Genomic DNA, 26,532 nt, shown 5'->3' with positions numbered 1-26,532 from the left:
ATCTAAACATAAACAAGCAAAATGCCAGAGACCTGTAGACAGAGCACTGGAAGCAAAGAGATTTCGTCTGCAGTGTCCAAACAAAGAAATCCGAGTTTTAAACAACTATCCTCCTACATTAGCCACTCATCTGACTTCAGATAAACACTGGCGGCTCCTCAGCTGTTGCTGTGATGCTGGAGGAGATGACTTAGTGGTGTATGACTGGGTTCTGCTGTGGGCTGATTCATGATCCCAAGTGACTTCTGGGCTTTGCTGGCAACATGGTGTTCCTTGCCTACACTGTAATAAGAAAAGTAACTAAATGGCAGGTGTTGTTGTAAGAATATACTCAAAATATGTTGATATTGTTTGGGGATTATTGGAGTCATTTCAGTGGCTGCATATTTGATAATATACATAATTTGCGCATAACATTCAAAAGTCTGGAATAATGAGCACTAAATCAGCATATATGAATAATATCTTAAGGATCATGCGACTGGAGTAATGGCTGCTGAAAATTCAGCTTTGCCATCACAGAAATAATTACATAAAATAATTCTGATAGAAAAGAATACTTTTAAATCACAATATTATTCATTTGTGTAGTGTACTACACCCTAGTTGTGGTGGAGCAGTCACTTACATTTGCTAGTGCTTTCACTGAGCATCACAATACAGAATACATCTGAATTTATAAATGTCCAGCTTCCCAGAGGTGCATATATAACCAGTGTTTGCACAGCTGGGAAAATTCGGCTTAGATTTCCAGAAAGTTCAAGAATTGGTCTTTGGGTTGATTTCCTCAAATACGATCCTTGGTTAAAAAAAGAAAAAAAAAGAAAAAGTTAACATAAAATCAAAACTCTTTCATTCTTATAAGAGGGTATAGATTTCAGTACCACTTAGAGCAGAATAGAATACACCATTGCTGTTTTCTTCCTGTGTGCTAATGAACAGCAGTGTGTGTGTGTGTGTGTGTGCGCGTGTGTAAGCGACTCAATCTCTTCCACAGACTCCAGGCTGAATGTCCCCGGTGACGTCAGCTGACTGTTTTGGCTGTACTAGGCGCTCCGGACACAGCGCTGGTGCTGCTGCTGCTGCTGCTGCTGTAAAAATGCTGCTCTCTGTGCCGCCAAGGACAGGAATCAACCCATACAACGGCTATCCCAGCAGAACCAGTAAAAAGGTAAAGCCCTCTTCATATGCGGTGGCGTCATCTGATCGGGCAGGCGGAAGACGCTCATTTATGTCGCTTATCTCTGTTGTCTGTGTAATTGCTGTATGAGCTGCAGTGTCCTTGAAAGTGGGACCGTGAAAATACTGAAGTGCATCATCGCGCGATCGTGCCGGTTAATCCAGCGCTGTGGAGTGTGATACTAAAGTCAGCGTGTGGGTAAAAGTGGGTATATTAATCTAGATTCTGCTGGCGGAGAAGTAACAGACAGCACGGAACTTGCGGTCGGATATGTTCACGGAGAGATACTTATTTATAGGCACTCGATGCTCGTGTATTCGTTGCAGTAAACCAGCGTAGAGGACTATTAGCCTATTTGCGATTCTTTAGGAAAATTACTTGATTGGGGGAAAAAAAGAAAATGAGTTTAACCAAGTTTTACGTTGAGCCAGTCGCCCCACCCCTATAAATCCCACTACTATGAGGGGAAGCATTTCGGTTTCGGATTGACTTTGCAGAGACAGAAATTCAGTTAATACGACATAGGATGACTTGAATTATAGGCTTTTATTTTCGGAGAGACAAAGGTCACAATTATATAAAATTTGCTTTTATAACATGCTAATGGCGCAGTTCATTTATAATAACGAACGCTTTAAATCCGACATAGGCTAAATTATGTTGGTTACATGCAGTGAATTATTCAGTATAGATACACTAATATTATCATGTTTAATTTTTTATATGACAGATATGGTACTACTAAATATATTAGGCCTACTACCGATTTTATAATTTAGCCTACATTCAGAAACGATTTGTATTTCATTTTTTTTGTGATACAAATTAATCTTCTAAGAGTAACATGCAATTAAAACATTTTTAGAAAAAGCACTGTTGTTTCCTGTTGAACCCAGAAGTGATACAATGGCGTTATTGTGTACTACTATTGTTTTAGCAGTCTCTACCTGATATGACATTAATACTGTGCAGTGATTCTGTGCAAGCTAGTTCATTTATTTTCACATCAATTTGTCAACCATATATTTGTAACATGGTGTGTATCAAGTGCGTTTTATAACACTCCATCTTTATCATCTGCAATATTCAAGGTCATCATCATAAATAAATAGGCCAGTGCAAATCAAAGAAAGACTAACGCGTCCATACCTGATAACTTATAGAATAGGTAAAGGGAAGCAGTTTCTGACTCTGACATTGGGTATGATGGTCCGTCTACTCATTAACAGATTCATAAGCATACACCCTATGATCTGATCCAGCTTGGCTCTCTAAATGTTATTTCAGCTAAACGCCCATGCTCAGGAAATAATCCAAAAACAACGCATAGATGCAAGCAGTTGTCAGACTCGGTCGCTGATTTCATCTTACTTTACAGTTTATGAAGAAATAAGAGAAGACCACATCTATTGAGATTCACAGTTAGTTACATGTTTAACCACATTCACTGACCTCATTGTCCTTTTGTTATCAGAGCTAACCGTGTAAGGGATTTTTACAAAACCTACACTTTACTTAAAGGTGTTGCTCTAGGAGCATTTAAATGTCTGATAGCAGAGCTGCTACACGCTCGGCCGCTGAGCAGGCAGGTGTCCGAGCCCATGGTGTATCTTTTCTCAATAACTCGCACAGCGGGGTGAGTGCTGGGGGAGGAAGTGTAGGTAATAGCGTGAAAGGAAGTAAGCTGTGTTGGGCAGGTGGGCATCATGTCCCTCGGCCATAATGAGGACATGTTTGTCACTGAAAGGTTGTATATTGCTATGGAATGGAGATATTATGCCATGTATCACCCCAGGGATGCCGGTGAAGATGGTAGACGGTGCTTTTGAAAGCAGTTTTGGGAGAATTGAATTTAGGGCATCTGTTTTTAATGAAAAAAAAAACTGGTGATGTCAGGTTGCAATTCACCTGCTGGAATGGGCTGGATGGAACGGCATTCAGCGGATTTGAGTTGGGGCTAGTAGCCAAAAGCCTAGAGGTGGCCTTATCTGTTGAGTAAGGATGGCTGTTGTTGCTGCCAATAGAAGCCCAAAAGGAGAATGAAAAGTACAGTTTGGACAACAATTTCAGGTTCCACTTTGGAATATGTTGGATGAGTCCTGGCCATAGTGTATTCTGAATCTGAGGAAGCCCTCTATATCAATGTTTAGTTGTTGTAGCTATGTAAAAATGCAGAGGGAGAATGTCAGGTGTGGGTAAAATCACCAAACAGTAATTCTTCAGTGATACTGCAGCTATCATTAAGTGTGGGCCAACAGGAAGATGAACCTACTAGTTGTGAGGTTAAAGGTTTGTTTATACCAAGGAAGGAATGAGAAACTAACCAAAAGCACTCTCATTCTAATGCTTATATTGCAGATCATTTTGACTCGTTATAGGGGTGCGCGATAAATATCGTCCGATAATTAATGCGCATCTCGTCAGTAAAGCCGGTTCTCTAATCAGCGGTAAATTCCATCAGCTGTGTGATTTCACATAAACGCAATGAGATGCGCATTAATTATCGGACAATATTTATCGCGCACCCCTAACTCGTTATGATTTTTTTAATTGTTTCGAAATACTGCTTAACCAAATGGATTTTATTTTTGACATTTTGGGACTTTTCCTCATTTAGGGTCATGAACGTGTCAGCAAAGTGTCGACCATACAATGCGTTGTAGAGTGTGTATGTACATCATTTCTATTATGATTATTATGTTTGCATGTCACTTTGACACTATATATTTAATCTTTAAAGGCAGCTACACAGAACTGAAATAAAAAAATAGTTTTGAATTTTGTCACGTCAGTTTCTCTGCTTCAGAGGCTATTTATATTTACATTTGTGCATTTGTCAGACACTTTTATCCAAAGTGTACATTATTATCAATGTATGCAATGCTCAGTTTGCTGGAAAGTGCCACATGCCACATAACCTGTCATCACTCCTTCCGTAACTCTTCCGTGGGACTTGAGATAAGGCAGGTGTTGCTCATTATCAGTTACCCTGACCCTGATTTTCAACGTAATACAAGAGTTAAATTCAAGATAATAATTCAATGCAACTTCACATGCTTTAATGCAAAAACATATCTGATAATATTTTTCTTCTTCTTGATGTAAATAAGCCCCGCAGAAAATTCTCAACCTATTTATATGACTGCCCCTTTTTAAAAACCCCAAAATAGCTTTTTTTTATTTTGAAGAAAAGTTTTTCACGAGTTGCAGCAGTAGAGGCGCCGCAACAATAACGACTGTGAATAATCCCGCCCAGTCTAAAGTGGTGCTAAACTGCTGTGGAAACGCAAACCGAGCCGAGTTCAGTCGAACCGTGCCGTACCGAGCCGAGTCGTACCACGCAGTGGAAAAGTGCCATAATTTCCTCCTCAAGTGCCCCAAAGTTAGATACGCTTCCTAAGCCCTGCAGGTCTGCTAAGCACTGCTGCACTGTCTCACCCAACTGTTGTCAGCTCTGGCGGAATGAAATCCACTGGAGAATGACACTCTGTGGGGCGACAAAATGTTGCAAATCACTTTACACAGTATGAATATTTGATGCTCATTACAGTCTACCAAATATTCTGTGACCTTTTAGGTAATGAAACACCCTTTTTATGCGAATCACTCAGTTTTGAATGTAGTTGAGAGCTTTGAGATGTGTCTTGAACAGCACAGTATAGTGAGGGACAATGAGAGCCTGCTGTGGATGCAAAAAGACTTGTGTTGTGAGTTTGAGTTGTGATGCAAAAATGTGTGTTCACAACTTCACATACGCACTTAATTTGAAATTCTCCTTCACGGGGTGGATCACTGCTGAAAGACACAGTTTTGAAAACCAAGCAGCCTAGAAGGAGAGTCGTTCCCTTCCTTCCAGCACTCTTGGCAGGGATGCAGATTACTCTGAGATAAATGACTTGGAATTCCTGGAATTCCCATCTCAAACATTGTGCATGGACCCTGGGTTAGGGGCTGTGGCTAAAGGTTTTTAGTTTTTTTAATTTCTACTAAGTGATAGTTTGACTTTTTTTTGATTAGCCAAAATATATATATAGACAGAGAGGCTGAGAAAATGCCTGACAATATGAAATGCTGATTTGTGAGTGTAACTTGAAAAAGGTGGAGAACTGAACGACTGAGGCATTTTTTTTCCTGCTGTTCCAGCCCCTCCTCCTCCTTAATCCAATGAACTATGTTGGGGTGAAAATAACATATTTCACAAGAATCACCATATATGTGATTTAGCACTATCAATTTCTCTGGAGAAATAAGAGTGAGAGACAAAAATTTGAATAAATGAAGTATAATTTACTTAATAATATTACACTGTCACATTATTTTTTAAACAAATATTTGCATTATTATATTTTTAGGCCAACACAGTTTTGAGTATTTCTATTCAAGATAATATGACTCTTAAATCTGACTTAAATCTTAAATAAAAACATAAATCTAATCTATTTCTCAAACTACATAGTAATTTGACTAACTACACATAAGAAAATTCACAATTTATTGCATTGTGACCTAGATATTCATGTATGATATTGTATATTATCTTTTTAGAATTTTTTTTTTCTTTTTATCTTATTCATTACATCCAAATTATTAAATCAAGTTGCAACCATTTGACATAACAAAATATAAACAATGCTTTTTTATACAAAAAATAACATTAAATACTGTTTTAAAAATAATATTCATTCAATATAAATGTATTGTTAAATATTATTAAAAAATTAAAACCTTCAAAATCCAAATTCTAATATAATTTCACAAACTGCATTGTAATTTGACTTGAAAAATAAAGAATCACAAAATGATTGCATTCGGACAAAGACATCTATATACAATGTTGTATTTTATTATATATATTATGTCTTTTAAGAAGAAAAAAAATCATAAACATAACTTTTCCTCTGTCTTAATTCATTACTTGTCAAAATTATTAAAAGTACAATCATTGGATTGCCATTGTACATATACCTCTCTTCCAACAGTAACATTATATATAATGCATGGAAGTTCTTTTCACTTGGTATGGAAGACTGCATTATGCCGCGATGTGTGTTGGTAGGTCATTATATGTCCATATTCCCCGGCAAAATCCAAAGCACGCATCACAATACTGTAACCTAGGTTGGAGCGGCAGACAGACCATTTATTTCCATCCACAGTCACACCTGGTACCAGCCCTTTAGAGCCACATCCCCTGCTAACCCTTCAGAACTGCTTACTACCTCCTGTGACCTCCATTTCTGCAAGCCTTCCCAAGAGTCTGCCCTAGTGACACTGCAATGGAGTAATCAAGAAAGATGCAAACCCCGCCATACTCTCATTACCACACTGCGCATATCTATGGAAATGAAGGCCTTATTGACGGTTCCACGTCAGCGCTGTACTCAAATGCAAATAAGGGAAGACTCTCGGGTTTCATTACAGTGCAACTGAGATGTTCAAGGGCAGGTTTGCTGGTATTGATTAGTTGTTGACAAGGATTTGTTCTGCATTCAGATACATTGAGCGCAATCTTAAGTAAACAGAGCAGTTGCAGCAGATGGAGCATGTGAGGATGGTCGCGATGCGTGAATCACTGTCAGCACGGTTGAGGACTCTGAGGAATGTCTTCACCTAATATATCACATGCTTTGCATGAACAAGAATTAAAGTTGTAGGTTTAACAGATGTACTTGAATGGGATCTATTTGTGTAGAGTCCATATGGGTCATGAGAAGTCTTGAGGACAATACAAGGCATGGAATCTTAGTTAAACAGAACTAAAATGCATAGCTAACTTTTTCTCCCGAGAATGCAAGCATAGAATTACCCAATCACAAACATATTTTGTACACGGAAAAAAAAATGCAGTTTAAACAATTTCCACTCTGAAACGGCTATTAATATTGACCAATAATTAAAAAGAAATGGCAAGTAACAAATTTGATTAATAATGAAATTTTTAAGTAGAAAGACTGAACATTTTTATTTTCTTGTAAAAAAGAATAATTAAAAAATCTTTTTTTTATTTACCACTATAAAAAATACTTTATAACAGCATAGTTTGGGAACACAGTTTTCTGCAGAACTGAGCTAAACATGACAAAACCTTGCTAAAATTTTAATAATAATATTAATACACTACCTTTTCAAATGTTTGGGGTTGATAAGGGTTTATTAATGTTTTTGAAAGAAAGTATCTTGTGCTCCCCAAGGCTGCATTTATTTGATCAAAAATATTGTGAAATATTATTACCATTTAAAATAACTTTTCTATTTAAATATATTTTGTAAGGTAATTTATTCCTGTGATGACAGCTGAATTTTAAGCAGTCATTGCTCCAGTTTTTAATATCATATGATTCTCATTATTGATTTTAAAAACAGTTGTGCTGCTTATTATACATTATAAACATGATTTCTCAAAAATGCTAAAAAGCTAAATTATATAAAGATTTAAAATGCACATATGCTTTTAAAGTAACCTGATTTTTTATAGATAAGAAAAAACAGTATGGCTTGATTTGAACAATCTGTATTGATGTCATTCGGGGGTTCAGTTGTTATTTTTAGCATGTAGTGTTTGTGTGGTGAAGACTGGTGTTGGTAGGTGTGCGGCTCTGCTCAACCTTGAACAGCTTTGCAGGGCAGATGGGCTTAGTGGGGGGCAGTGGTTCAGTCATCTGTTTTCCCATGCAGAGGCAGAGTTAGTCGAGTAGAGCAGTCCTAATGAGACAGTGCTTTCTGACTGCACCCAGCACATGAGAGGGATTAGCGCTCAATGCTAACAAGCTCAGATCTCAATTAATCAGGCTTCTATATCTAAGTTCAACCAGATCAAGAGGAGAGCAAAAGACAAAAGTCCTATATATGACATAGCATTTGGGCAGGCACTTCTGGTTTTGTCCCTCTTCCCTTTTTCCAACAATCTCAGCCAAACCAGTGAACTTGTGGCATGTATTAAACTGGCCCATTGTTCCCTGCCTGAGATTTGATTTCACAGGCTTGACTAATGAAATACTTCATCCTTGCCTGCCCTTCTGACTGATGAGGAGTTAATTAGAAAACTAACAGAACCTCTCAGAAGAGGGAAAGCCCCAGGCTTTGGACACAACAACAACAACACAGGCATCTTCTGTTTCAGAATCTGCTTGTTTTTGTAAACCAATTTTTAAACATTTTTAAAGGGACAGTTCAACCAAAACTGAGAATTCTCTTATTATTTACACACACTTATGTTGTTTTTAACCAGTATGTGAAAAGGATAGTATGTCCAAATTCACAGTATTCATAAACCAGTAGGGCTGCATGATTAATTGATTGCGATTGTCATGTGCATCTTGTCATAAAGCCGGTTCTGTAATCAGTAGTAAATCTTCATCATGTGCTTACAGACGGAGCAGCATTTACTAGCCGTACTAGCGATTATGAAAGCTGTTTGCGTAGCTTCTCAGTGAATTACAGCTCTGTGTAGGTAATGTTTGTCCATCTGAAAGCGTAAACATGTTTTTACGATACTGTTTTAAACAGCACATGTAAATGCCAACCCAATGCACTGACAAAATAGTTTATCATACAAATGTTACAATACAATTCTTAAAAACACACAAGGAATTTAAACATAATACCATGAACATCAGGCCCAAAAATATGTAAAATTATCAACATGACATAGATGGAAATAGTCAATTTGATAAAATCTGTCAAGTGTTTGAAGTAAATCCAGATTAAAAAAAAAAAAAAAGTATCCAGATGACCTGCTACTTCCAGCAAAGTGTGCATCAGATGGACACTTTACTGTCCCATGATGCTACAGGACAAGAATGAGTTAATGGCAGAGAATCGACACAACTAATGCTGGTAGGTCACATGATAATGAAAACATGAGTAAAAATGTTACAAAGTTTATTCAAATTTTTGAATAAACTTTAAAAAAAAATTATTCAAAAAAAGTACCTACTAAGAAAGTATGTGATTTTGGACACAGACGGTTACTTTTAATGAACTGATTGAACCAGTTTGTGAATCAGACTGATCTGATTCTACAGTTCAACTCACTGATTCAGTGATCCAGTCAACATGACTTCTGCGTTCACTGAAGGGAAATTAACTGAGAATAATAAATTACTTTCAGTTTTTCACACAAAGCTTTTGCATGGCATCAATAATACTTTTTTGTCACTGTGAACTGTTGTTGCATGGAAATCTCCATTTGTGTTCCATGGAAAATAACAGCATATGGGATTTTAAATTACATAATTTTTAGTAATTTAGTAATAATTACAGAATTTTAAGGTTAATTATGTTTGGAAATATGCCTGTTATTATAGCATCATTTCAATATTTCAGTGTTTTTATTAATGGTCAGCACAATACCCTCTAATGCAAAAATAATGGCAAATTTTAAAGGAAAGCATTTTGGAATTTTAATCTAATAGCGTTTTATTGTCTCTTGTCTTATCTGTTTTCACAGCAGGCGTATGCATCCTCCACCCAGCAGATGGCACTGCCCAGTCCCAACACCACCACCAGCAGTAATGGAAGCAACAGTGGTGGGGACCAGCTGAGCAAAACCAACTTGTACATCCGTGGTCTCCATCCAGGAACCACTGACCAAGACCTAATTAAACTCTGTCAACCGTAAGTGTCCTTTAACAATCCCTGTTTCATATGGAAGTTAAAGCTGCAGTTGGTAACTTTTGACGCTCTAGAGGTTAATAAACAGAACTGCTTGCGTCTTGCGGAAGAACATTGTAGCTGGAGCTACTTCTCTCTGTTTATGTCTATGAAGAATCACAAAGGTACTGGGTTACTCCGCCGCGGTACTCCCGAAGCAATCTAAAATAGTCAGAATATAAACACTTATTACAGGTGCACTCTAGTGATTCAGGACAGGCTAAAAACACGGTTTGGAAAATGGATTCATGGTGTACTCGCTTATTATATAAATTTTTCTACATTTTGAACACAAAGAAAGTTACGGACCACAGCTCTGATTGGTTGTTTCTTAATGGGAGCGATGTATTTCTGCAAATGGCAATAGGAGCACTGGGAGGAGCCAGAGGAGCTTTTTCACAGATTATCTGTCTCATATTCTACTGTCAGGACATAATGACAGGTTTAACAAATATGTAAAAAAATATATTTTTATAAAAGTTACCTACTGCAGCTTTAATTTAGGATTAGTGGTGGAGGCAAGTAAGGTCAGGTTCAGAATCAGTAGTTGGTGAGGAACTCAGATGTATAAAAAGAGCAGAAAATGCATTTAAAAACAGAAGGTGTGTGTGGGAGAGAAAATCTCAGACTCTGAGCGTCCTGATTTGACCCTTTATGAGGAGGTTAGAAATGCACTGCTGGCAGATCTTTCGCAATCATTTCAACATGAAGTGGTTTTAAATAAGCCAATTCAGCATCTTGATCTAGTAGACTTTGTGTAAATCACACATTTCTATTCATGAAATGTTTTTGATACTTTCTAACTTTTTGGTGCAACGCCTGAGGGGTGCTCATTCTTCATCTTGGTATTGGTTCTCATTCCATGTGTTTTTATAGGTATAGGGGTGAAACGATTAGTTGTCATTATTGACAACATTGACAATAAAAAAAATTGTCAACAAATATTTTTGTTGTCGAGTAGTAGTTTGATCTCATATGACCTATTGCAGTGTTTCCCAATAATAATAATACGTTTTGGTTTTTTACAGTAACGACCAAGCGTTCAGCAGCAGACAGTGAGCCTATGTTTGATTAATTTAGCCTTTTCAAATCATTACGACTTGCCTTAAATAAAATCTATCTATATAAAACAGTTCAAGCATATAATAATGTTTAAATGTTAAAACTAGATAAATGTGCGCTATATCCAATAGTTTGTGCTGAGAATGCAAGAGCGCGCTTTGCAGGACATAAAGGCGCCAGCACGATTACTTGCATATTTCTCAGGGGACTGGATGCGCCATCATTTTTGCTCATAAAGGTAAGAGTAATACATCATTAGGAACTGTAAAGGATGTACTTTTATTTGTGTGCACTGACAATATCAATAAAATGTTGTGCTTTTATAAAATAAAGAAAACATACATGATGCGCTTTCTGCCGTCTCGCCTTCACAAAAATAAACTGAAACTCAAAGAATACATGCCACACAGACATGATAAATATATCTATAGAACACTTTAGATGACTACTTAACTAAATAAAGGCTGGGTGGAACCAGTGGAGAGACAGGAGAATTAGGAATTACCTCCCCAAACCAGTCTATAAGGTCCATTTGAAAAATGTCTATTAATTCCTCCATATAATTTCCAGAAACCAATTGCAGCTCACCCTCAGTCGCAGGAGTGTGGGAGGGCTTTTCCTCCACGCCTTCGATCTCCACCAGTGATCTCCGCCGGCTCACACACCTGGTCAGTCGCGCTCTCGAGTCCTAGCTCCGGAACAATGATTGTCTTCCTTATTGTGGCCGGCTCGGGCTCTGCGGCTGTGGTGGGTTCTGGCTTTAGCTCCGTGCAGCGGGATGACAGCTGGCTGGTCTCTGGTTCAGGAGTGGGGCTGGAGATATCCTCTTCAGCAGGACCAAATAGGGATAACAAAAGGAACAGAAAGTCCATGACTGTGACAACAATGACATTTAGCTACTTTCTCATATAGCTAATTAAATGGTGAATAAGAGTTTCTCTGCCATCTAATTTTGTGGGCCAGAATATTTATTTGTATAAATTAATTATATAACTTTAATTAAACAATGACTTTCGAAAGCTGAAGCGATTACCTACATTTATTTGTTAGTATATGTATAGCTCAATATTTTAAGAATTGCAAAAATGTCTACTGATTAATCCGCAAAATAATTGATGATTAATCGATCAATCGTTCCAATAATAGATGTTACCAAAAGAATCATTTGTTGCAGCCCTATGTAGGTACATAGGGAATTCATCTTTTGAAATAAATCTCATATCGCTTTGTCATCATAAGATCTGTGCTTTCATGTTAGAAGACGTTTTGGTGGAATGTAATGACATAAATTCAACTCCTTTTTGTTAACCAACTGTTTCCAACACCTAGGCATGATGGTTCCCCCTCTTTGACTCTTTCCCTGTCCGCACTTCACTTCCTTTTAGGGTTGATAAAAGTATGCTAGGGTTGATGAAAGTGTTTGACAAAAGATTTTGGCTTCAGTTTCTCCCACGTAGATGTCAAAAAAAGTGCTTAATTTTTAAAGCTTAAACTAAATTTAAAATGGAAATATAAAAATAAAAGCTAATTCAAAATATGAATACAGTCTATAATATTATATAAATAATACTGAAAGAACACTAATTGCAAATGTAATGTCTTAGCTTAGCCTATCATGAGACAATTACATCTTTCTTTCTTTTTTATTTTTATATTACATTTCCAAAGCAAAAGTGAACAACATAACATTTTTAATTACCAGTTTGATGTAAGTTGTTTGGCCAATAAAAATATTATGTATTTTTCTTAAGCCTTCTAGAAGTATATATTCCATTTTAGGACAAACTACTCATATATTTAAGATGGTGAACAGATTTGAGAAGTGTAGTACTGGAGACCGAGCCGCTCTCTGAAAGAAACGGCTGAGATGAGGCTGCCCAGCCCTACAGGAAACTCTGAGCCCAGGGGGAAAGGGAAAGACAAACAAGGGCAACAGCTGGGAGGGAGAGGAGACGAAAAGTTGTTGGTAATGGGGGTGGGGAGAAGCTGTGAGAGAGAAAGAGAGATTTGGGGGGAGTGTGAGAAAGAGAGATAAGAGCTAGTCAAATATATCAGGTGTTTCTTAGCAAAGAAGCTGTTGGAGGAAAGGATGTTTTGTCAGGTAATTCCTGTTACTTTTATAGAAAGTGAGAGAGCAGATAAAAAACTGAATGGTTTCAGAACACTACAGCTTGTTTTACAAAGTGAATGCTGTTGATATCACAGGAAAGAACAGTGAATAGCTACATAAAACAATAGCTACATTTATATTTCTGATATATTTAAGCATTATCATGAGCAAGAGTGCTGTTGTTCTGAATATCAGCTGTGCAGATATTGATATTTGATATTTCTTCAATATACAAGAAATGAAAACTGAGTAACTTACATTTTAAACAGTATTGCCAGTTACTTTGTCTGTTTTTAACCTGCCAGTGAAAATAGTTCCAAATGGAACCAAAGCAAAATAAATGTGGCTCTGACACACATTAGTGCCATTCCTTAATGATTAAGTGTTTCTGACCAAATCAGTTGAGTGAATGATTTGTTGACTCCCTTATGAAAATAGTCACTTGTTTGGTTCCTGAATGAATCATTGTTTTGAATGGTTCATTGTGTTTTGTTGCTGAATGAATCAGAGTCACTGAAGCATTATAGAAGTAAAGCCTTTCCCTTGACACTAATTTTAGTGCTAACTGCCCTCCCATGCTAAAACAATGATAAATGCCATCTCATAGTGCTTGCTCGGCCATGACTTTTGGTTGGATCTCACACATGACTAACTGTCCCTTCATCCCTGGGCTGTACTGATAATGACATCAGGGGAAAAAACAAAACTAAATGCAAATAATAAAATGCAATTAACTGTACAGTCATGCATATTTAGGATGGCAAAATACTGTAAATAGGCTTTTGGCTTGCTTGTGTGCACACAATTGGCACTAACACAGTGAAAATCAGACAAGTTCTACTATTGTAGTCAACTCTTTTGGCCCTCCAAAAGCAAAATGGCCGAATATTTTAGTTTAAAATGATTTCATCACTAATAATCAAATTGTCATGTTGATCGTTTTACAAATTGTTGGGCCTAAGATGTCCATGGTATTATGTTTAAATTCCATGCGTGTTTTCAAGAATTTTATTTTAACATTTGTACAATAAACTAGTTTGGCAGTGCATTAGGTTGGCATTTACATCCATTTATGCTTTTTAAAACAATAAATACATGAAAACGTTTGCTTGACATTCGATTTAATGATAGAAGATGTCATATGAAAAACTATTAAAAAATGTCAATGATTTCAGCTGAAAACAGTGATTGTTATTTGTTTGCTGTTTTGGCTGAATATTTCTGGTTGCCTAAACTTTGGTGCATCACTAATCAAATTGTTTATTCCATCTGTGTCATGTTCATAATTTGACAGATTGTTGGTTCATGGTATTATGTATTAATATATCATGTGCCATGTGTGCTGTATATATGTGTGTGTGTATATATATATATATATATATATATATATATATATATAAAACATATGCTAGACAGAAATTTAATGATTAAAGAAGTCTTGCAAAAATCAAACCTTTTAAAAGCTTGTGTCAAAACACCTGTGTTTTGTTTATTCTATGTCCAACATGAATGACCCTTTCATTCAAATAATAAATAAAAAACTGAAACTACTCCTGCCACTTTCCCATAATTCTTCCCTTTATACGACAAGTACATTATACACATTTAGTTCAGTCATGAACATCAGCGTGAGGTTCAGCGCAGGCAGTAGGACCCAGATGAGTGCAGTGGAGGGCATTGCAGGTTGATTGTTGTGGATCTTAGCCAGAGCTGTGCAGGGCAGACAAGGAGAACTCTCAGGTTACACACAAGCACATGCCTGGAGAGAGAACACCTCCCCCCATTCCCCTCCCCATCCCTCAAACACCCACTAGCCTCTAGTAATCCACAGACGTGTACACAAACCTAGAGCTATTTACCTGTATCATACTGCGCAAATGCCTTTTCCCACGATATGCAAAGCAGCATGAACATGGCATGGAATCCATTATTCAAAGAGCATTACCATTTGATCAGGGCTTCTCCACCACTCTGGCACCCTCATGAAGATTTAATGCAAATTATTTCTGTATATGGGGGCTCATTTTAAGCAGCACATTGTGAATTGAGTGGCGCCGGTACCCTGCATTTCTGGGTTTTTTGTTACCGGCTTATATTTATTTGGCTCTTCCAAACTGCATTTGACCTTATAAAATATCAGATACACATCAGCAAGTCTTATGATTTTGGATGAATTTATTATTATTATTATTATTATTAAGCGGTTAAAAGGCTGTTTAAGGTGTTTATCCATTCACCTAAACCAAATGTTTCTTTTTGTTCTTGTTTTGTACTGCACAGCTATGGAAAAATAGTGTCTACGAAGGCCATTCTGGACAAGACCACCAACAAATGTAAAGGTAAGATGTACTGTATAATTTCATCTTTAAAGGAATAGTTCACCCAAAAATGAAAGAACTCTCTCATGTTGTTACAATCCTGCATGATTTTTGTTCACAAAAAGAGAAACTTTGCATAATGAGATGTTCTGTTACTTGACATGAGAGCCGTCAAACTCTCAAAAAAACAAAAACCTGTAAACGGCCTCTGAAAAATATATTTTTGTGTGACAAGATTACTGAAATTTAATCAACACTTACAGAAAATCTTCCTTGAAAGCTGTGGTCACCATTCACATTTATTGAAGGGAAAAGAGCAGCTTGGATATTCTTCTAAACATCTCCTTTTTAAAACCATTTCAAAATTATTATTTTATTATTACTTTGTTGGAGATAGTAATACTGTTTTAATGAAAATTAATTATTCATAAACAAAACATCTGAGTTTGAACATTTCAATAAAACAGTACTTTATTTTTTATATTAAATATTAATTGTATAAGTATGAATTAAATTATCCTATTTTATTTCATATTGTTTTACGTTAATATTAAATATTAATCTTTATTTTAAAACATAATAAAATCCTTACCAAATGAAAAATAAAAATAAAATGATTTTCCTATTAAAATTCACATTACTGCAATGGCCATTTTTGTATTTAGAAGAACATCTTGGACTTTTTTTCTAAACACCTGTCTTCGCGTTCCACGTAAGAAAGAAAGTCATACATGTTTTGAAAGACATTTTGAAAGAACTGTTCCTTTTAACTCAAGATCACTCTTTAAATATACTTCATCGATTTGATCTCTATAGCAATTGTGTGCTGATGTAACAGGTATGAGACTGGTAACCCTACATCTGTCAAGTGGACCAATAGTATTACGTTAGTGTATGTGTGTGTGTGTGTAAGAGAGAGAGAGAGAGAGAAAGAGAGAGTGTATAGTTAACTCTGTCTAATAGCTCTTTTCTCATGTGGGGCAGACAGATAACCAATGTGAGCTAAGGTGCAGAGGAGTGATAGGGAACGCTATTGGCTTAACAACTAAACTCTAAGCAGTGATCACTGATCCTGTGTTTGTGTGTGTGTGTGTGTGTGTGTGTGTGTGTGTTCAGGCTATGGCTTTGTGGATTTCGACAGCTCGGCCTCTGCACAGAAAGCGATGACGGCGCTAAAGGCCAGTGGAGTTCAGGCTCAGATGGCAAAGGTAAGAGACAGTGGAACTAAACACCCTGTTTCCTAACTCTTTCCTTATTGCTGTAAACCTTTTATGGCACTTTGAAACAGCTTTAAACGAATTCCAAACACAAGCATCACTATTATTACTATGGCTCACACTTATTGGGATTTGAACAAAGTATTCAACTGTTGCAAATTTCATCCAGCAAGGTTTATGCTATGGACATGAATAATGCTTCAAATCATGCAGACTGTTGAGGAAATATATGCTATTATACTTTCCATTAAAGACTTAAGAATTCTGACTGATAAGACGATAACATTTCTGAAAAAATCCATGAATTTAGACTGAAAGGAATTAAGCCTTATCTAGGGACTAGAATATAAAACAAACTTGGGCAAGTGAGCAACCACAATTTAAGAAAAATTTCTTCTTATTATAAATGCTGAATGCAGTTGCTTTTAATATGTGACCCTGGACCACAAAATAGATTTTTCTTTTTTAATGCCAAAAATCATAAGGATATTAAGTAAAGATCATGTTGAAGATATTGTAAATTTCCTAGCATAAATATATCAAAACTTAATTTTGGTTAGTAATATACATGGCTAAGAATTAATTTGGACAAGGTGATTTTCTCAGGATTCAGATTTTTTTTGGTACCCTCATAAAACCCGGCAAAATATTGTCTGATCCTAATAAACCATACATCAATTGAAAGATCATTAATTCAGCTTTCATATGATGTCTCAATCTCAATTTTGAAAAAAGACTGGTTTTGTGGTCCAGGGTCACATATTTGTTGTGGAAACCATGTTTCAGGATTGTTTTATTATTTCAAAGTTCAAAAGAAGAACATTTATTTAAAATTCAAACCTTTTGTATCATTTGAAAGTTTTATTTTTTATATATATATATATATATATATGCCGATAAATCACTTTAGTGTAGGACGGCATGATTCCACACTTTAACACACTTGGCCTGTCTGTGGGTGTTAAGCCATGAAAATGGAGCTGGTGTCCCCATTAGGCTCATGCAGGTCTGCCACTGAGAGCAGTTCAGAGTAAGTGCTTGAGGAGTATTTGTCCTGTTTCTGCTCCTGCGTGGTGCTCCAGCTCTACAAAGAGGTTGTGTGTTCTTCCTCTCACCCATGGCTGAGTCACTGTCTGAGCAGCTTGGCTGGTAGTGCTGCACACCCTCTGTACAGGACCGTGGCCCTGCAGGCCAGCTGTGCTCCTACCCTGGCCAACCACTCACAAAGCCTTCTCACTGATTTCACATCTTTTTAAGGAATCTTATTATTTAGTTATTGTAGAACATCTGAATCTCAAGAAAAAAATGTCCAGATCATATTTCGCAGCAAAATAAATACATTTCTGTCTTGACAACTCTCAGAGGGATTGGCATTGTAATGTACATGATAATGTTAATGTATCTGGTTTTGGCAGAATAGATCTGCTACGCTGCTGCTGCGAGCACTGAGACTTTCTACCCCCAATATATCCACAACATGCTGCTGTGAGCATGTACGAATATTGCTGCTGCAAATATAACATGCATTAAATAACACCATAGCATACATAAATCACCTCATAGCAGATCTATACAGGTGGAGCTGGGGAAGTTGAAGGGTTTATGAAGCAAACTGCACTGCTACGGCAAGCTCTAGCCATATACTTGAATGTTGAGCAGCGAGCTCACTGGCTACCAATTTAGGAGAGAACTAATCAGCTGTGTCATGTGATAATGATGTCAATACGTCAGATTACGTCAGACCTATCGGACTTCTCCATCAGAGTTTCATGCCAGAACTCTGTATGAAGACAACATTTTATTTTTTATTAATAATTATTTTGAGTACACATTTTATTTATTTATATTTTATATATGTTTATATTTCAATGACAACAAATGTATTCGATTGAACAATTATCATTACTGAAATGCAGTTAATGTCACAAAATACATTCATAATCGCCATTATACTGTGTAAATAAGTATCATTTAAAAAAATACTGTATATATATATATATATATATATATATATATATATATATATAATTACCATAAAAAAATTAAGAACATATATATATATATATATATATATATATATATATATATATATATATATTACATTTTTAAAAATGGTCAGTAGCTTTTTTCAAGTTTTTTATTTAAAACATCATAAATTAAAGGGACTACAGAATTAGCATGTTACTTTATATATTAATTTCTTTCCATTACAGTAATAACATTGATATTTTTTATTGTAATAAGAAATGAGGGAGGGTGTGCTTAATTATGCAAAAAAATTATCACGACACACTATGCAACAAAAAACAGAGTTTAGTCTCCTTACCAAATATAGTTATTTCTATTTTAATTTTGGTGTAAAATGTGACCTAAACATATTCTTGAAAGGATCACCTATTTAAATCTGTAGAACAGTGTGAAAGGGCAACCTCTTCACACAAGAACATCACCAAGCACCCGTCTTAATTACAGCCGTTTTAGAGTCTTTCAGTGACCTGACCTATTTAAGAGTCTGTTGAGACAATGGCAGTGGATTTTTCTCCTCCCATTCATTCTGTGGAACATTGCACTCGTCTCACAGCAGGATTAGATCAGTACAAAAATCACCTTCATCGCAGGTCACTGCAATTATACATTAATTATTCATGATGGTGAGATGAACTGGTAATACATTTACAGTTCACATTTTAATCTCATCTGCACACCAAAGCAATGAATATGCAAATCAGCAGCGGGTGAATTGGAGGTTTGCTATCTTGCAGCTATCTTTACTGTGTTTCTGATTTGTTTAGACAATAACACACAACTCTTGCTTCAGTGATAATGAACAAAATTATTTTGAGTCGCATAATATGATTAAGGGGTTTTGAGATCCTAAGATAAAAGCTCCAGCTCACGCAGGAAGTGGGTAATCTGTAGAAGACATGCAAGCACATGTTTTGTGTATGTGTTAATTTGAGGTTAGAATGGTGTCACTTTGTACTGTATGCATATTTGCTGTCATGCCTGCAGCTTCAAATGAAGCTAATTAGGTGTTTATATGGTAATGAGCTGACTCAGTACTGGCCTTGAAAACAGTCGTTTTGACACTTTTTACTAAAAAACCTGTTGATATCTAAAACTCATAATGCATAATTATGCAAAGGTAAGAGATAAATATGGCTATAATAAAATATGGAGATAAAAACAGTTTTTAATGTTTTGAAAGAAGTCTCTCATGCTCATCAAGGCTGCATTTATTTAATAAAACATTATGTAAAATCAGTAATATTGTGAAATATCATTATGAAGTAACTATTTTTTTTATTTTAATATATTTTGAAATGTAATTTATTCCTGTGGTAGCAAAGCTGAATTTTCAGCATCATTACTCCAGTCTTCAGTGTCACATGATCCTTCAGAAATCATTAGATGCATGAAATCGTTCATATTCATTAAAGAATCTGGAAAAACTGTATCACACAGTTTTTAATATTGATAATAATAATAACGAAATCAGTACACTGTAGACTGGAATAATCACAGGAATAAATTACATTTTAAAATATGTTGAAATAGAAAAATTGTATTTTAAAATCATAATAAAACAATCATAATCATAACGAATTATTATTATTATTTTTTTTTTTGGAAAAGAAACAACTTTTAACAAGATCCATATTTCATAGTTGAACTCATGCAGGATTTGGCAGAAGCAGAACTGGTATTATCTCTCCGATCTCAAACAAGTGCATCCATGCACATGGCTGCTGCCTCAGCAGTTTGTCCTACCTGTAAACTCCTTCACTATCTTCCTTTTGATTTCCAGTATATTTTTAAGGTGGAATGTATCGTTACAAGAATATTAAGGTCATTTCCAACTTAATATCTGCATGTAGTATTTGTCATATGTGCCATTTAGTGGTGTCCCCGACTAAAGATAAGGATTGCTGATAGTTGAATCATAAATTTGGGGTCGGGGCAAAATACATTGAGTCAAGTCAGGCATTCGATAGTCATACAGTAATTACGACTTATAGGTTATCTGCAAAAAGGGCCCGGATGCAGAAACATGGCAGCTAAACTCTAAAAATTCACAGCATTTTATTATAATGGTGTTCTCATTTGACAGTCCCAGTCATAGTTATTAATATTCTGCATTGTTGTTTGTCATGTTCGGGGTCACCCCTAGTGGCATTATGCCGATTTGAACAAAACCCAGGAAGGGACATGGAAAGGAGGTGACATAACTCTTCATAAAGTGCTCAGAGTTTGATGATGCTTTGCTTTATGCCTGACAAGGCCCTAACCTCACCAACCCATCATCCTAAACTTATTGAGCATATAAGGCTGATCAGTCCTTCAGGTACACAGCAGGGCATTGAGGATATCAACCTACAGGAATTATGTTTGTAACAAATAACCAGTCTCTCAACCTAAAAAAAAACTTTTTGGACCATTTTGACTAATCATGCTTACTGGGTTCTTTAGCAGCAATGACACTGCATTGTATAAATGCAGCAAAAGGTAAAAGTTACTGTTAATAGTTGTAGTTTACAATATTTCTTAGAGATGATTTCCTGTTCAATCTTTCCCACATTTCTTTCTCTCTTCTTGATTACCTCTACAGCAACAAGAGCAGGACCCCACCAATCTGTACATCTCTAATCTGCCTCTGTCTATGGACGAGCAGGAGTTAGAGAGCATGCTCAAACCCTTCAGCCAGGTCATCTCCACACGCATCTTACGTGATGCAAACGGCACCAGTCGTGGAGTTGGTTTCGCCAGGTGCGCCTGACCAGCTCTCATACGTATCACATGACATTATCATCATTAATATTCCATTAATAATGCATTTGCAATTACTCTATGTTAGGATGGAATCGACTGAAAAGTGTGAGGCCATCATTCAACATTTCAATGGCAAATACATCAAGACTCCTCCTGGAGTAGCAGGTACTACGTTTTTGGATTGAGTTTTGTGCTGACAAGATGGTTATGACAGGTAACGAATGAGAGCTATGTTTTCATTAAGTGCCTACAGAACCCTTGCTGTGTAAATTTGCGGATGGGGGACAGAAGAAACGTCAGAATCAGGGGAAATATCTCCAGAATGGGCGGCAGTGGCCGAGAGAGGGCGAGACTGTAAGAGAGCTGCTTTTCTCTTCTTTTTTCACATAGATTTCAATTATTCTCTGGTCCAAGTCTGAATTCAACTGTCTCTCTCTCTCTCTCATTCTCACACACACACAGGGCGGGATGACGCTAACATATGACCCTACTCCGGCATTACAAAATGGGTGGGTTCAGAAATTATTACTCAATAAATTTTGTAATTTGTGCTTTTAATTATGACACTCCATGGCAACAGCTCTTTAAAAATGTTCTTTAAAAGAAATGCTCTTAAAAAAAAAGATGTGTTTGTCGCCCCCTGCAGGTTTTACTCTCCTTCCTACAGCATTGCTCCTAACAGAATTATTGCTCAGACTCCCATCTCTCCCTACATGCACTCACCTGTATCCACCTACCAGGTTTGGAGGAGCCATTTATTTAGCAAAAGCCATATTACTCTTCACGACTCATGATTTATCATGCTCTAGTCTTTTGAAACTCTACAGTCATTATATATTAGGAATCTGAGTTGTTGTTTACAGAAAAGACTTTACATACTCCCTAGCTTATTAGGTCTAAATTGTTATTGGTCTGAATTATAAAGAATAATGACCCTAAAATGTGTCTCCTTTTAATATCAGGTACACAATCCCTCCTGGATACATCACCAGTCATACCTCATGCAGCCCACAGTAAGTTGCAGTTAAAGTGCTGCTCTATTTCCTAAAGCACCTCTGCCTGTATAACTTTCTTTCTCTTTTGGACGCAGGGTACAGTCCTCACGCCCACAATGGACCACACCATGACCCTTCAGCCCACTGCCATACTAGGGCCTCTCACACAGCAGCTCAGCCATCTAACCCTGGGCAGCACAGGCACGGTACGTCCCCCACAGATGCCCACAGAGAATTTATTACAAATGTCTTGAGAAAAAAGAAAAAAAAAACGTATATATATTGGTCTAATTTTTTATGATTGGCAGTAAATTTGTTTATATTCTTATTTTCTACTTGTCTTTGAAAGTTTGACAGATTAAGATTTGAAAATGAAGAAATTCACACAAATTATAGTATTGTAATTTTACAGCGTACTATTAAAATATTTGTAATACTTGTATTAAATATTCAATTTATTGTATAGTACAGTAGTATTATTGCAATATAGTTTTTAGGGATGCACGATAATATCGGCACAATATCGGTATCGGCCGATAAAAGCTTAAAATGACCATTATCGGTATCGGCCGATATGAATATTTCTGCCGATGAGCCAAACCGATATTCTCCAAGTGAAATAATTGACCTGTTTTTCAGATGTGAATGTCTGTCTACATTTGTAAAATAATAAATTTATGGTAGAATCAGTACAGAAGAGATACATGGATTTCTCTTTAAATTAAAGTTTAAAATTAAAGTTTAAATATATCAGTATATATTTGTATATATATCGATATCGGTATCGGCATCGGCCAAAATTATTTTGAAAATATCGGCATATCGAATATCGGCCGAAATCCAATATCGTGCATCCCTAATAGTTTTACAAAATGTAAAAAATAATCACACATAAAAAAAAAAAAATCATATTTTATGGTCAAATTGCATGGGTCAAAGACAGTGGTAATGGGGACTATTAAATTCCAACGAAGACAGAATAGATTTTTTCTTCTCTCCCACTAAATTGACTATATTAAATTTATAACATTTTATAACAAGTTTTCCCCAAATTGCTCAGCCTTAAAGGGATGATTCATACTCAAACAATCCCAAAATTAAGTCCCAAATTAAAAAAGGAATTTTTCAGCTTTTAAAGTATTTGTATTTTATAGCCTTTTTTATCATGCTAATCTTTAATGAATAATTCCAATCAATATATATATATACTATAAAAAAAAAAAAAAAAAAAATATATATATATATATATATATATATATATATATATATATATATATATATATAATTTTTTTTTTTAATAGTGCAATACATCACAGAAAAACAAAATATCCCATTGACATTTTATTCTCCGATACCATGTAGCTCTAGAAATGTGGCATCACGGCAATGTACGAAATTATAATAATTCTACATAACCACGATGGACAAGAAGTTCATCCACTTAAAATATTCCTCTAATGTGTACTATCTGTGTATATCACACATTTGTCAATGTCCTCAGTACATGCCTGCAAACACAGCTATGCAAGGGACCTACATACCACAATACGCCCAAGTGCCTCCTTCAAGCATTATAGCCGAGGTATGAAATCTCTGCATGCTGTATTATTCCAAGTGTTTCAAAGCCTGATTTACTGTGATATATTGTCAGTAATGTTGACCTCATGCCACTACAGGAAAATAATGTCCAACAGCAGCAGGTTGCAATAGAGACACCCACAGACCACACAACGTACTCCTACCAGCATGGCAAGTGAAGAGGAGGTGGGCTACTTCCTGTTCTTTTGGAAATGTTGTGGTCTGTAATGGAAAGAGAGAGTGAAAACATGTTTATCCACAAGAAAATTTTGTCATGATGTTGTATTAGCATCTCATTTTGTCATTAGTAACTCAAGTTGATTATGTTTTTATAAGCTTCCTGTCTGACTCTAATATCTTTCCTTCTCTTATTTTAGTACATTCATATGAGTGACGGAGGACTTTGGATACTGAACCTCTTCTCTTGACATAAAAACAAATGGACATTGCAAAAAGGAACAGAGAAGCGTGTCTCTTTCCAATGAAAGAAAGCAGACATTTTTGCAACTTTTTTTTTCTTGGAGAGGACCAACCGATAATGAAAGTAAGTGGAAGACTTGGATGGAGAAAGCTATGACTGCTATGTCATAAAAGTTCACAGAAAGCGGAGTAGGCTTTTTAACACAAAGACTCACATACATGCACACACACACTCCCAACACTCTTTGAGAAATATTTTTCTGCAACTTTATTTTCTAAAATGTTCTGCAAAGCCAGAATGAAACAACCACGTTACAACACCATGTGTCATTTTAATTTGATTTAATGTTTTTGTAAAATTCTTCCAAGATTTTGTTGACTGCTTTTGAACTGTCTGCTGCAAAAGGAGGAATTTTGTACATAAAAAAACTGTTTTTGAAAATTTCTTGCAGCATTTTTCTTGAATATTGATTTAAGGAAATCCTGATGAACCTGCTGAAACCAGCAGCTAACTCATTTTGATAGATCTACAGAAAAATGTGCTGTATCGAAGAGCATTGTAAATGCACTCATTGTTTCAAGCAAGATTGTGTCTAGCGAGATGAGACTGAATTCTGAAACAGAGACCTCATATACCCTCAAAAAGAAAAAAAAAGTACTTTTTCCCTTCCAAAATGCTGCTTTATCTTGTAAGTTAGGTTACGTTTAAATGTTGAAATTTATTTTTGTATTTGAAGATAATTTTTTTAAAGGAAATTTCAAACAGAAGCTATTTGGATGATAAAACTTTTTTATGGCTTTGTTTTCATGACAATAGTCCTGTCTTGCCTCTTCATGCATATGGGTTATGTCTTTTATTTTATGCATTGTAAGGAGTGCACCTCCAATGTTGTAATGTAGGCCTGTAAATTAATTTTTCTTGCTTTGGTGAACTTTAATAGTGAGGAGTGTGTTTTTTGGGATGTGTCCCCTGAGATATAAAAATGGCAATATAATGAAAACCAAGCGAGTTCTTCCGTTATTGGTGGAACACTCCTTCAGTTTCTTTCCTTCCTTCCTTAGTTACAGATTCTGAGTCTGGAATAGTGATTATTTGTGTTGTGCTGTGTGCATAAATATAAATCCAAGATGCTGAATTATACATCTAAAAGGGTCATATGATGCGATTTCAATTTTTTCTTTCTCTTTGGAATTTTACAAGCTCTTGGTGCAGGAAGAAGATCTGTAAAGTTGCAAAGACTAATGTCTCAAATCCAAAGAGATATTCTTTTATCAAAGTTCAGACTCTGCCCCTAAAGCGGCTCATTCAAACACGCCCCCACGTGTCTACATCACTGTGTGGGAAATTTGCACACCCAAATGTTCACACAAAGAGAGAAGGTGTGGTTACAGTAAGTGTTGAAGCAGCTTTAAAAAAAGCATAATATGACCCCTTTCAATCCACTGAACAGCACAATCCATTCAGTTATGTATAAAATCAGATATATTACTATAATTCAAAATATATTAGGTTAAACGGATTAAGCGGTCTCATTAAAAATATGACTTAGTGGGCATACAATATTTACATCTCACATTCACACGTTTGAGTTAAGATTTTCAAGAAATATATACCCAACATCATTTCATATTTTATAATCTTTTGAGTTTCTAAAGAAGCCAACTTAGCTTCTCCCAAATGTACTCAGTGAAAAGTTGTATTTCTTACGATTGTTAAAATGAAACAGCACCGCTGTTTTAAGTATAATATTTAGTAATGGAGGCTACAGAGTAAAAAAAAGAAAAAAATTTGGCTTTTCAGTACCTGCAACGTACATTCAACAGCGGAGGAATCTTCAGCGTCACGGCAAAATAAATCCTTTTTACCCCAGTTGTTAATGAGTTCGTATGCTGTATTAAATGTGACGCAATAAACGTATCATTTACCTCGAAATAATGACCTGAAACGTCCTCGTGAGTTGTCATCACGTGTTTCACGACCAGTGTAGTCCGATTCAAGATCACGAACGATTCACGCAGTTCCACTTAAGCAATCAAAAACGTACAGTGCAAACAATCTATGCGCAAACACCGTAGTGTATTTGTGAAATGAAAAGTTAAAACTAAATAGTTATCGTTTTGAATAACTCTGCATTGTATTATTTACAGCCTTATCAGGAGAAAAAAAATTCATATATACCCAATGTATATTTGAATCAGTCTATACGGTATTGTTTACAATTTTACCAGA

The 26,532-nt window shown here is 35.9% G+C and overlaps 1 protein-coding gene across 1 annotated transcript; it reads left to right on the top strand.

Annotated features, from left to right (window-relative positions):
- The first annotated feature begins 976 nt into the window (after nucleotides 1-976).
- On the top strand, nucleotides 977-25,303 carry LOC113072558 (RNA-binding motif, single-stranded-interacting protein 2-like). The gene is made up of 14 exons (XM_026245548.1): nucleotides 977-1,171; nucleotides 9,630-9,796; nucleotides 15,285-15,343; nucleotides 16,439-16,530; nucleotides 21,149-21,306; nucleotides 21,395-21,474; nucleotides 21,554-21,663; nucleotides 21,772-21,818; nucleotides 21,956-22,049; nucleotides 22,272-22,322; nucleotides 22,400-22,510; nucleotides 23,806-23,886; nucleotides 23,981-24,068; nucleotides 24,260-25,303. The coding sequence occupies exons 1-13, from the start codon at nucleotides 1,010-1,012 to the stop codon at nucleotides 24,059-24,061; spliced, it is 1,293 nt and encodes a 430-aa protein (XP_026101333.1). The 5' UTR covers nucleotides 977-1,009; the 3' UTR covers nucleotides 24,062-24,068; nucleotides 24,260-25,303.
- The last annotated feature ends 1,229 nt before the right edge of the window (nucleotides 25,304-26,532 follow it).

This window comes from Carassius auratus, unplaced genomic scaffold, assembly GCF_003368295.1.
Source record: "Carassius auratus strain Wakin unplaced genomic scaffold, ASM336829v1 scaf_tig00009457, whole genome shotgun sequence".
NCBI classification, from domain to species: Eukaryota; Metazoa; Chordata; class Actinopteri; order Cypriniformes; family Cyprinidae; genus Carassius; species Carassius auratus.
Note: the sequence above shows the minus strand (reverse complement) of the source record. Positions and strands in the feature narration are given on the sequence as shown.